The sequence below is a fragment of the Phoca vitulina genome, unplaced genomic scaffold (genome assembly GCF_004348235.1).
Source record: "Phoca vitulina isolate PV1807 unplaced genomic scaffold, GSC_HSeal_1.0 scaffold18, whole genome shotgun sequence".
Lineage (NCBI taxonomy): Eukaryota > Metazoa > Chordata > Mammalia > Carnivora > Phocidae > Phoca > Phoca vitulina.
The window spans coordinates 18,364,374-18,378,057 of record NW_022589721.1 but is presented as its reverse complement, the minus strand read 5'-3'; the positions used below and the strand labels follow the sequence as shown (position 1 = coordinate 18,378,057).

General features: G+C 39.4%; 1 protein-coding gene across 3 annotated transcripts in view; it reads right to left on the bottom strand.

Annotated features, from left to right (window-relative positions):
• The window catches only part of TBC1D31 (TBC1 domain family member 31), a 67,545-nt gene that overhangs the window by 38,143 nt on the left and 15,718 nt on the right, over nucleotides 1–13,684 (bottom strand). For all 3 annotated transcript variants that reach the window (XM_032415607.1, XM_032415604.1, XM_032415605.1), the window contains 3 exons: nucleotides 10,012–10,163; nucleotides 5,875–6,034; nucleotides 3,246–3,446 (listed from right to left, as the gene is read on the bottom strand). In XM_032415607.1, coding sequence (XP_032271498.1) covers nucleotides 3,246–3,446; nucleotides 5,875–6,034; nucleotides 10,012–10,163 — 513 coding nt within the window. The remainder of the gene's footprint in view (nucleotides 1–3,245; nucleotides 3,447–5,874; nucleotides 6,035–10,011; nucleotides 10,164–13,684) is intronic.

The window sequence follows — 13,684 nt, the reverse complement described above, 5'->3', positions numbered from 1 at the left end:
TATTCTAGTGCCACGTTTTTTCTCTTGAACTTCATGTGCTTCCACAAAATACAATCTCCCAAAAGTTAGGGCCTGAGATATGACCCGCATAGCCAATACCTTAGTAGTGTTAAAACTTCGACAAAGAAGTAGCAATTAGCTTACTTATTAGCACAATTAGCACCAATAATTCTCCAATGGCCAAAAAACAGGACTTGAAGGAATGGAACATGGGTCAGTTCTATAGAAACTACAGACCTGAGCATTCGTGTAAGCCTTCAATAGCCAGGAAGACACTGGTAATGTGTACAAAAGAAAAAGAAAAAAAGATCATCCTCCTTCTGTTATACTCTAGCTTTTCTGGTCAATATGATGTTAATTTGCTTAACAAACAGCAGAGAGGAAGTCACTGACTTACTCTTACTTTGGTTTTTCTCAGATCTCTCCCCGCTTCTATTAATAACATGTACCTAGCTCCTCCAAAATTCAGCTAAGCTGAAAACTCCCATTAAGAGCAAATAATGTTATTAAAATTTTTAAAGTTTACGAGAACAGTAGAGTCTAATTCCATATGGTTAAAGAAAATGTATGCATGTGCGTATGCACACACACACACACACACACACACACACACACACACACAGAGTAGATTCTCGCTATTCACAGTAGGTCTGTTCTATAAAGAAGCCGCAAGTACTGAGTTAGTGATATTGAATCACCAATCCTAGGAGAAATATAGTTAGGTCCCTGTGAGCCAGTGATCACAGCATTTCTATCAGCCAATCAATATGTCACTTTGTTTAGTGTATGTTTGTGTTTAAAGACACTTATTTCATATATATTGTTGATTCGCGAACACTGAACTCATGCCAACAGCACTGTAACACGTGCCTGAAAAGCTTATGCATCGCAACCTTCTTGCACTTAGCACTGCAGAACTGTGTGTGTGTGTGTGGGGGCATTTTAAAGAGCAAAAACAACAACAAAAAGCACAGACATGTGAAAAATGTGACCGCAAACACACCAGGGAAAGGACCCTGGTTTGCAGGATGGGAGCGGAAATAAGGAGGCCAAGTGCTGCCGGGTGTGAGCTCGGCTGAGGACGGCAGGCCAGGCAGCTCAGCTCTGCACTGCCCCGCACGTGTGAACACCTGTCACTGCGCTGAGTACTACCTTGGGTGACAAATACATTTTTACCAGGAGGTGAATTCACATTTACAGAATCCATAAATAACGAAGACGGACTGTCTACATTCACAAACATAGACAAAAAAGCCTGGGAAAATATACACCTCAAAATCATCCAAGAAAGGAGAGACTGAGTGATTCTCATCTCTTTGTTTATCTGTATCTTTTGATTTTCTTTTTTTCTGTGTTAAGACACTTACTACTTGTCTAACTAAAAAAAAGAAAAAAAAAGATAAAAAGGACAAGAAGGAGCAGACACATAGCAAAAAGACTATATCATTTTAAGAGCAGAACACGGGCCCTGCTAATGACTAGCTGTGTGATGAGGCTGAGGCATGAGCTTCTTCCTCCATAAAAGGAAATCGTTAGACCAGGTGATCAGCAAAGTCCCTCTCAGGGGAATGACACGACCCCAGACCTCACAAGGCTGCACACAGACAATGAGACTCGGCAACAAGTCGGGGAAATTCTAGATAACCATAAAAGAGAAGTGGGAAGGATATTTTAGGTGAAATGAACAATGCAGCAGATGTAGAAATGAGAATGGGGTCTATGGGGAGACAGTGAGGGAAGTTACAAGTCTGGGGAAGTAAGTTAGACAGGCAGACCAGACAAGATTAGAGAGGACTTTGACAGTCAGGCATTAGAGTCTGGACTTAAAGTGGCAGACAAAAGGAAGGAAGCCACCAAAGTAGCACTATTTTAGAAATGATGATGACAGTATTATTTTAGAAACGTGCTATATAAAAGAGGGACTGATGGGCAGAGGGAGGCCCTGAGGGCTCCAAGTTTTTTTTTGTTTTTTTAAAAGATTATTTATTTATTTATTTATTTATTTGACAGAGAGAGACACAGAGAGAGAGGGAACACAAGCAGGGGGAGTGGGAGAGGGAGAAGCAGGCTTCCCACTGAGCAGGGAGCCGAATGCGGGGCTTGATCCCAGGACCCTGGGATCATGACCTGAGCCGAAGGCAGACGCTTAATGACTGAGCCACCCAGGCGCCCCTCTAAGTTTTGGTATATTGGTTTAAATAACTGAACCCAAGAGTAGTTACTGAGTACAAATACAGGGACAGCTAATGTGGAGATGGACAACAGGCAACACTTATATAGATGTTATTTCAAATTTAAGAACTACGACTTAATATTGACTAGATCTAAAGATGTACAGGAACAGTCCTAGTGCTCCAAGATTTCTAACCTATAAGATGGGAAGAAAGACTGAGACAGAAATGAAGAGACTGGGACTGAAGATCTCTTTTGGGAAGGAGATCATGACAGGCACGCTGAATGGGATAGGGACCCCACAGATGCCTGTTAGGCAGGCAGCAACTTAAGAAAGGAGCATAGCTGAGAAAAGTGTGAAGGGGCCTGGCTGGCTCAGTCGGTAGAGCATGTGAATCTTAATCTTGGGGTTGTAAGTTCAAGCCCCACGTTAGGGGTGGAGATTACTTAAAATTAAAATCATGGAGGAAAGAAAAAAAGCATAGAGATGTGGCTTTGGGAGGAAGAGGAAAAAAAACAAAACAAAACCCAGAAGTATGGATAAGGTCCAAGGAATTTAGAAAATCAGAGCATAAAGATTTTATTTTTTTGTTTTTGTTTGTTTGTTTTTAATATTTTATTTATTTATTTGAGAGACAGAGAGAGAGGAAGGGAAAGCACAGAGGGAGAAGCAGACTCCTCGCTGAGCAGGGAGCCCAATGCAGGGCTTGATCCCAGGACCCTGGGATCATGAGCTGAACTGAAGGCAGATGCTTAACTGACTGAGCCACCCAGGCATCCCAAGATTTTATTTTTGATGATACAACATTTAAATCTTTAAAAAAAACCCGTGATAGGGGTGCCTGGGTGGCTCAGTCGGTTAAGCGGCTGCCTTCGGCTCAGGTCATGATCCCAGGGTCCTGGGATCGAGCCCTACATCGGGCTCCTTGCTCCGCGGGAAGCCTGCTTCTCCCTCTCCCACTCCCCCTGCTTGTGTTCCTGTTCTCACTGTGTCTCTCTCTGTCAAATAAATAAATAAAATCTTAACAACAAAACAAAACAAAACCCGTGATATTCTTTACTTGATAACATACCTTATTTATTTCTTGTGTTAGAGCTTGAACTGAATATATGTTCAGACTTCCATTTTCCATAATAGATGCAATGTACCGTCCATGTGGGCTAATTACTGATGAGCTAATTCCTTCGTCAAGGCTCCCAATTTCAAAGAGAAGTTTACAGGTCTGTATATTAACAAATCTCATTATACCATCTTGACTTAGCACTCCAAGAACCTAAGAGTAGAGAGAAACAATATATGAGTTCCAAAAACACATTTAAAAGTCCAATGTCTCAGACATTAACTAGACTTATTATAGTGATCATTACACAATGTATATAAATATCGAATCATTATGAAGCTAATGTTTTATGTCAATTATAACTCAATTTAAAAAAAAGTCAACTCCCTAAACATCAAACTATACACATTTACACATACATATGTGTATGTAGCTATATATGGGGTTTTTTTGTTTGTTTGTTTGTTGGGGGGGAAGATTGTCAGAGACTATATTCGCAAAGAGCCATCATGTATTTCAAAATCTCTAATTATGGCTCATGTAGATTTGCCCTATTGAGGTCCAGATAAGCCTGACTCTGACCAGAACCAGCAAGGTGCCCATCCTGAGAGACTATGGCAGGGAGCATCTGTACTAATCCCTTCAGAGGGAATACAGATGATTAGACAGTCCTTAACTTTGACCTCCACTCTAGTTGTCAGAGGCAAGGAGGGGGGAGGCTTTGTTTTCCTTTACCAGCCCCACAGCTTGATCAGAACTAGCATTTGTCCTGCTGCCCCTACATAAACCTGACTCTGGCAGGTGTAACATTTGGGGAATGGAGAAAAGAAAGTCTGTGGGCTGCAAGGAAGGGTAAGAAGGAATCTAGTTTTTAAAGGGGGAAAAACTTTGTTTTAACTCACGTAATTTGAAAAATTGAAAACATGTACTAAAAAAGCGTAAGTCAATACACAACAGACCCCTTTACTGCCTTGTCTACGCACGGGTTCTTTCCCCAGTGCCGGCGCTGGCAAGCTGTGCCATCATGGGCTGCACGAGATGCTGATGTCACTTGCTACATGGAAGACGACAGCCTGGAAGTGGCTGGAGACAGTCTGAAGGTGGCAATCTCTTCTGTTGGGTCAGGCTGTAGGAAACCCCCTCACTCACAGCTGATGCAACCTTTCTAGAGGGCAATTTGGCAAGATCCTCAAAATTACAGATGCACATAATCCTAATACTACTATTTCAACTCTGGGATTTTATCCTATGGAGAGGATGTATGAAATGGTGTGTGCAAAAAGTTATTCAGTGCACCATTATTTGTTTGTTTGTTTTTTTAAGATTTTATTTATTTGAGAGAGAGAGAGAACACGAGCAGGGGGAGGGGCAGAGGAAGAGGGAGAAACAGACTCCCTGCTGAGTGCGGAGGGCTCAATGTGGGGCTCGATCCCAGGACCCTGACATCATGACCTGGGCCGAAGGCAGATGCTTAACCAACTGAGCCACCCAGACACCCCTCAGTGCACCATTATTTGTAATAAATAAGGACTAAAAACAGGCTAAGTGCCCAATAACAAAGCACTGGTTAAAAAACTATGAAATACTATGCAGCTGTAAAAAAAAAAAAAAAAAAGTTCTCTACTGACCATCTTCAAGGTCAATAATTAAGTGAAGAAAAGCCAAAAAAAAAAGTGAAGAAAAGCAAGGTGCAAAGCTGCGTAAGAAAGTGGGAGAAACAGGAGTGTTATAACAACAGTGGTTATGGAGAGTGAGTAACTGGGCAAATGGGAGAGAAGAATAAGAGATTTCACTTCATTGTCTTTTTATTTATTTGTTTTTTATGTTTTCAACCTTGTAAATGCATTATCTATTCAAAAAACTTAAGTTGGGGTACCTGGCTGGCTCGGCTGGCAGAGCATGCAACTCTTAATCTCAGGGTCATGAGTTATATATAACTTGTTAAAGTACACGACTCAAAACAGTCAATTTAAAATAAGAAAGTTAAGGTTTGACTACTCAACTATTAAAAAGAAAAATGGTGTGAGGGTGCCTGGCTGGTTCAATCCATAGAGAATGTGACTCTTGATCTCAGGGTCATGAGTTCAAGCCCTACGCTGGGCATGGAGTCTACTTTAAAAAAATGAATAAAATGAATAAAATACATAAGCAAAGAAAATTTTTACAAAATAGTATGTAGAGGGGGGAATATTTTGTAAACTAAGGCAAGATACAAAGAAAACATACAAAGAAAACATTCATAAAACTCAGGCAACAAGTTATGGTAGATAAAACAGTACAACATAGAGAAAACTTTAATCCTACTCCCCCCTTTAATCCTTACAATTAATAGGAATGTTGACAAGTCACTTAATGATTCTAAGCTTTAATGTCAGTCTATGTAATGGTGAGAATACCTTCCCTATACGCAAATAAAAAATAACACGCTAAAGCACCCTGTAAACCATAAAGCATGACATAAATTTAAAGTATATTGATTTTAGAAAAAGGGTTGTCAGTAATATACAGAACCTAATATTGTAAATTTTTTTCAATTTTAGACTCTTCATAATCTTAGCAATTTCAGGTCCTTGTAATAATCACAGTACAAGAGCAAAGATGGTTCAGAAATTGTACAATGTCCTACCTTTATATTACTAACCTGATTGGAACCAGCATCAAAACTATCAGGGAGAAAGTCTAGGTGGCGGATGGCTCGAACTTTCGTAGGCATCTGAATAATTCTGAATAGCTGTTTAGCTTCCAAGCACCACAAGTGAAGATGATTTGATTTGCCTCCAGCGGCCAGGATTCGACCATCTCTGCAGAACAAAAGGTGAGAAAGTACAACTAAGTGGACTGTTTACAGCGGTACTGTCCAATATGATCCAACAGGATAGAAATGTTCTCTATCTGTGCTGCCCAATATGCTCACTACTGGCCACATGTGACTGAGAACTTGAAATGTGGCTAATGCTTCTGAGGAAATAAAATAATTTCATTTAATTTTTACTAAATAGTCCCATACAGGAAAGCTCAGGTTTACAGCATATATATATTTTTTACCTATTGTACTAAGACACCAGCTTAACAAGTACTTGTTTGAGGACTTGATTGAGGATTTCTGAGTAATATTTATCTTTTATAGCATAATCTCAATCCAACTTCCTATATTTCACACAGGACTATACTGAATTGGTACAGCACCGAATCATGAAAAACCCAAAAACTCCAACTTTTTTTTCCTGCTCAAAGCAAGCTACTTTTATAAGGTACAAGAAGAATAAGCTGTATTAACTTGCAATGCTGTTGCTCATTCATTCACCAAGGACTTGTAAAGTGTCTATTCTAAGCCAGGCATCATCTCAAGCACCAAGGACACAATGGTGAACAAGGCAGGTGGGATCCCTGCTCTTGTGGGATTTTTTAGTCTAGAGGAAGGGAAGCAAAAAAATGAACTTGATCTCAGCTGACGATAGTTCTATAAAGAACTATAAAATGAGATGGGAGTTATAGAGTTGGGAAAGGAGGAAGGTCTGCTCCCTAAAAAATGTGAATGAGCCAGTTAAGGGATGATTCGGAGGAAGAATTCCATGCTGGTTGATATTCCAGACTGGTCCCGACACGTGAGTGTTCAGAAAGGAATAAGGTTAGCCACCTAAGGAAGAGAGAGAAGTCACACTCAAGCGTGGCTGGAATTGTGTTAAAGGAAAAGGAAACAGGAGGAAAGACAGGAAAACTGAGGCCAGATGACAGAGGCCTCAAGGATATTATGGGGAGTTTGGGTTTTATTCTAAATACAAGGGAAAGCCTTTCAAGGGAGTTCAATAGGGAAGTGTCATGATTTGACTTATGACTTAAAAAGACCACTCTATCAGGGCGCCTGGGTGGCTCAGTCAGCTCAGCTCAGGTCTTGACCTCAGGGTCCTGAGTTCAAGCCCCGCATTGGGCTCCACACTGGGCATGGAGCCTACTTAAAAAAAAAATTAAAAAGGGGCGCCTGGGTGGCTCAGTCGTTAAGCGTCTGCCTTCGGCTCAGGTCATGATCCCAGGGTCCTGGGATCGAGGCCCGCATCGGGCTCCCTGCTCGGCAGGAAGCCTGCTTCTCCCTTTCCCACTCCCCCCGTTTGTGTTCCCTCTCTAGCTGTCTCTCTCTCTCTCTGTCAAATAAATAAAATCTTAAAAAAAAAAAAAAAAAATTAAAAAAACAAAAACAAAAACAAAAACCCCCCACTCTATCTGCTATGTAGAGACTGACTTTAGGAAATGGAATTGAGGGGCACCTGGGTTGCTCAGTCAGCTAAGCGTCTGCCTTCGGCTCAGGTCATGATCCCAGGGTCCTGGGATTGAGTCCCACATTGGGCTCCCTACTCATCGGGGAGCCTGCTTCTCCCTCTCCTCCCCGCTCATGTTCTCTCTCTCTCTAAATAAATAAAATCTTAAAAAAAAAAAAAAAAAGGAAATGAAATGAAATGAAATTGAAAACAAGGAGACTATTACAGGAGTCTGAAAGAGACCAGGGTAGTTGGAGTAGGGTAATAGCCGTGACAATGCACAAGATCAGACCAAGTCAAGATCTCATTTGGTGCAACTGATGGGATTTATTCATGGCTTAGAAGAGGGTGAGAGAAAATAAGGAAATAACATATATTTTCTAGCTCTTCCACTGAAAAGGCCTAGAGACAATTACCGAATCAGTCACAAGGAATACCCCTAGCATCCAGGTTAGGTTCTGAAATATCATTACCCACTAAAACGAACCCAGGCGCTTTAGAAAAATGGCCGATTCCAGGTTTGGGACAGAAAATGTGTAAGATAAGCCTGGAATATCTCGTCAGATGAGAAAGAATGACAACATTCAAAACAGACAACTGGAGTTTTATCAAAGGGGCTCAGAGCCAACTTGAAAGGATCCCAGTGGTCAAAGATGAGAGAACTGGAGCATCACTAAGAATAATGTCAATGGATTAAATCATGTCGACTATGTTTAAATCATTCATTCACAAAGATTAAAGGCAAAGCCTTCATTGACCACCTCTGAAAGATGCTAATAAACCAACCCATTATTTTTCATAAAAAAATTTTGAGGGGCGCTTGGGTGGCTCAGTTGGTTAAACTTAGTCTGACTCTTGATCTCAAGGTTGTGAGACTGAGCCCCACATTGGGCTCCATGCTGGGCATGGAGCCTACTTTAAAAAAAAATTTTTTTTTTTTAAAGACAGGGAAATCAAGCATTTATCCTGCCTTTCCTTTGTAACTAACTAGTAACCAGAGAGTTGATGAGAAGAAGTTCCTTTCTATAGAAGGTTTCTAGTAAATAAGGGAAAAAGGAATGACAGAATTAGCATAGCACCATTTTGCTAACCTCTAATGCAATACTCGTTCTAGGTCATGATCATCGATGGCCACTAATATCACAAGAGAAGTGTTCGTTGGATGAAAGTACACAAACCACCTATCATTATCATGTCTTCCTGACCCCAAATCAAATCTGAATCAGACCAAGCCTCCAATTTACAGGAAATATAGGTATGACCAGTATACAAGAAACACAGACAAAAGAGGATCATACTAAACACCAACGCAGGGATGCAAAAAGCAAAACCTGAAATACAGAGAGTGCTATAGGACAAATGACCAGTTCCTTAACAAATAAATTGTAAGGAAAACATTAAAAAAGGGATATATCATCCAAGACACTATGTGAACCTTGTTTGGTTCCTGATTTGAACAAAGACTAGATATTTGACAATATTAAGAAATTATTCATTTTTTTAAAAAGATTTATTTATTTGAGAGACAGTGAACGAGAGAGAGAGCATGAGCAGAGGGAGGGGCAGAGGGAGGGAGAGAAGCAGACTCTCCCGCGGAGCAGGGAGCCCGACGCAGGGCTCGATCCCAGGACCCTGGGATCGTGACCTGAGCCAGAGGCAGATGCTTAACTGACTGAACCACCCAGGTGCCCCAGAAATTATTCATTTTTAAAAAGTGTGATAAAAGGGTTAATGAACTGGAATTTAAATAAAAACTTGAAAAAGAAAAGTGACAATAGTACTATGGTTATGTTCCAAAAAGGACCCTTTCCTTCAGAGATACACACTGAAATATTTATGGATGAAACGATCCTGCTTGGGCTTTGCTTTAGGGCAACGCAGTAGGTAGTAGGAGGTAGTAACAGGTTGAGTTATAGATAAAATAAAAGTGGCTATAAGTTATTACAGCTAATGAGAACGCTATAATTAGGGTTTCCTGTATTTTTATATTTTTGCGTACATTTGAAATAAGTTAAAAAGTTCTACAGAACATATATAAGTTTGAAGGAAAATTTTCTCATGTGACAGTGAGATAATGAAAATTTGTAAAATTTTCCTAGAAGCTAGATTTCTTAAATTCTCAGTATTTTAAAAATGTACATTTGGATCAGAGAGGGAGACAAACCATAAGAGACTCTTAACTCTAGGAAACAAAGTGAGGGTTGCTGGAGGGGAGGTGGGCGGGGGTGTGGGGTAACTGGATGATGGGTATTAAGGAGGGCACGTGATGTGATGAGCCCTGGGTGTTATATGCAACTGATAAATCACTGAACTCTACCTCTGAAACTAATAATACACTACATGTTAACTGAATTTAAATAAAATAAAAATTTTTTTAAATGTACATTTGGGGTGCCTGGCTGGCTCAGTTGGAGGAGTGTATGACTCTTGATCTGAGGGTCATGAGTTTGAGCCCCACACTGAGTATAGGGATTACTTAAAAATAAATAAATAAACTTTAAAAAAAAAAGTGAAATGCACATTACCTGGTCACGGCAAATACTTTGTATAATATACTAGAACTTTCAGGTGGAGCTGGTAATTGATATCTGCAAGAAAGAGTATCACATTCCCAGGCAAAGATGGAATTATCTTTAAAACAGCTGAGGATGGTATTACTTAATGGTAAAAAGAAAACCTAAAGAGGAAGAAAAACAGTTATTGTTCATATAGCCCATAGCCCTCTTTATATTTAAAATTATACAAGTTGTCAATTTTTTTTTTAAAGATTTTATTTATTTATTTGACAGAGAGAAACACAGTGAGAGAGGGAACACAAGCAACGGGAGTGGGAGAGGGAGAAGCAGGCTTCCCGCAGAGCAGGGAGCCCGATGTGGGGCTTGATCCCAGGACCCTGGGATCCTGACCCCAGCCGAAGGCAGACGCTTAATGACTGAGCCACCCAGGCGACCCACAAGTTGTCAATTTTTGTTTTAAAAAACTACTTTTTCTTAAACTGGAAAAAATATACATTTATGACATACGACGGGATAATACTGATATCTCATATACTATTATAAAACTGAAAGGAAAAGGTAAAACCCTTTAAATAAAAAAACTGGGGGGGGCACCTGGGTGGCTCAGTCGGAGGAGGGTGCGATTCGATCTTTGGATCATAAGTTCAAGCCCCATGTGGGATGTAGAGATTACTTAAATAAAACTTAAAAAAAGACTGATGAGAGAGAGAATGCATGCCCCAATGAAGAATGAGGTATAAAAACAGTAAGTTTCTAAAATAACCTGAAAGCCGGGCGCCTGGGTGGCTCAGTTGGTTAAGCGACTGCCTTCGGCTCAGGTCATGATCCTGGAGTCCTGGGATCGAGTCCCATATCGGGCTCCCTGCTCGGCGGGGAGTCTGCTCCTCCCTCTGACCCTCCCCCTCTCTCATGCTCTCTCTCTTTCTCTCTCTCATTCTCTCTCTCTCAAATAAATAAAATAAAAAATCTTAAAAAAAAAATCGGGGACTAAAATGACTAGGCAATTCATAAAATACAAAGTAACAATTTTAAAATATTTAACCTTATAGAAGATTCAAGCGTAAATATTGATAGCATTTTATGTGTATCAAATTGACTTTAAAAATAACATACATAAATACATACACAAGCTATACATACGCTAACATATGTACTCTATAAACTACTTACTACTATAAACATGACATGAAATACTAACTACTCATAAAGATTACAAATATTAAATGTTGGTGAGAGTGTAGGACACGGGCATTGTCCTACTGGGATGCTGGTAATAAAAACTGGTTACAGATACTATACAATGTATCTCAACAGCCTTGCAAATACATAACTCTTCTGAACTAGTCAATCTGCTTCTAAGAGCTAATCCTTTGGAAGAAAAAAATCAGCAAAGTGCTTTAAGATAAATGTATACAAAAGTTTGTTGAGCATTATTTATGATGTTTTATTAGTGACTCACTTTGTGCAATGGACAATTGTGACTGAACCTGATATCAAAGTTGGAAATACCACTTTCTGTTTTTCTATTACATAAGCTCTACACAATGCTGACTTTTGATAATACAAAGTTTTAGTTAAAATTCACCATTTTCTCGTAAGAATTTCGATGGCCTCCAGTATGATTTTGTGTGTCATTTCTGTAAAGCACACAAAGGGAGGGAGGGAAGGAAAAAGAAAGAAGGAAAGAAAATGGAAGAAACCTATGCCCTAGGAACACCATATTCCTGCCCATCCTCTCAAAATAATCTCCCCAAATAGCCTGGGACATTTCACATGGTTAAATCCTTAGTTACATCTCCAGCTCTTTATTCTTTGATTCCCATTGAGAATAGCCTTCTTAACTGCAAAACAGCTTACTGTAATACTTTATATTTGAACATATTTCGTCCTTGTCCCCCCAGTTTGTCTTTACAAGCTTTATTATTTTTTTAAGAATATATGAGTTGGTCTTGTGTTGGAGAGGAACAGGGACTCACTGAGGAGGCAGAACACCTTGAACAACTTGCAGCCTCTTATTCCGACCCGATTGGTCACACACCTTCACCATTTACTAGTGTCAGAAGGAGGCCTGTTTTCTCTGAAATGCTACATTCTTTGGGGATGAAGTGTTCAACATCTCGAACACTGGAATGTCTCTGGAGTATTTACAATCTGGAGGCTGTCAGCACAGTAATGAGAGGGGGCAGACCGAAAATGGCCAGGGGAAAATCAGGCTCAACACCAAATCTACCGCGGCTTTCTCCAGCGTTACAAACATAATGAATCAATAAGGCACCTAAATGAAATACTTCTGCAACCTTGCATCTAATTTGTGTTGTCACTTAGCCTACTATGTATATATACAGTTAAGAAATGATTCTAATAGTTAATGATATTACTATAAAAACTTCACAGGAATTGAAACTCGTAATTATTTTTAATAGTTTTGTTTTTTTTTTTCCTTAGAGGTGGAGGGAGGGGCAGAGGGAGAGAAAATCTTAATCAGGCTCCATGCCCAGCGCGGGCCCGACACAGGGCTCCATCTCACAGCCCTGAGCCGAAATCAAGAGTTGGATGCTCAACCGACTGAGCCACCCAGGCACCCCAAGAAACCTTTAATTTTTATAACAATAGTTGAAGGCTATTATCACGAACTACTTTTCTCATATACATACAACAGTATCTTTTAAAATAGTAAATAGTGCTAAAAAACCACAATGCATGCATACACACATACATAATGCATGATGGGACTTACTGGTTAATTAAAACAATCTACTCAGTGTTAATGCTAATAAGACACAATAAAAAATGCTAATTTGACTGCTGTCCTTGCTTGATTCAACCCTCGCTTTTGTCCTTGGCTCACTTTGTCAAAGACAATCTCTGGTAGACTGCCAACAGATTCAGGAAGATTTATAATAGAAAAGTCTTATTGAAAGAATATGCGATAAATACACTGTGATCTATAATCAATGCACTGAAACACTGTTTGAAAGCCAATGTTGAAAAAAGTGACTTAAGATTTTTATTATAATTAGCAATATTTTTCTAGAAAAGTAATAAAGTTTATTCCTACTGGGAGAAGCAAAAGCTTAAAAGTTAATGAACACCAACTGCTATTTTAGGGGAATAGCTGTGATAGATTATTGCCTACATGATTATTCATTACTAGATTTGTGATTTTAATTGCAGATTTTAATGATTATAAAATTGTTCCTAATGAATCATGTCATTATTTAGATAGTGTCATCTCTTGACAATCATAAAAAGCTTAGAAAAAAATTTAAAAGCACTAACAAAATATACTTTTTGAAGGGTTGGGTAAAAGGGTAGGGCTGCAGTTTTTCCTCATAAAATACGAAAATCCTAGGCTTTCCAACTCACTTTGAGAGGGATGTGAGTCCTTGCATAGCCCAGGAGCTAAGAATGGTTTTTACACTTTAAAATTATTTCACTGTAGATGGTTAAATAAGTATATACATAATATCCTCAATTTTGCTCTTAGTCTGCAAAACCAAGAATATTTACTATCTGGTCCTTTGAGAAAAAGTTTGCAGGTAATGTAGAGACTATGATGTTCTATTATTTTAGAACAATATACCTTTTCAGGTTGAGAGTTCAGTACGGTCATAAAGAGCAAGTTAAGTCAAATGCACAATTCAGCAGAAATTTAGTGAGCACCCACTGTATACAAAGACTA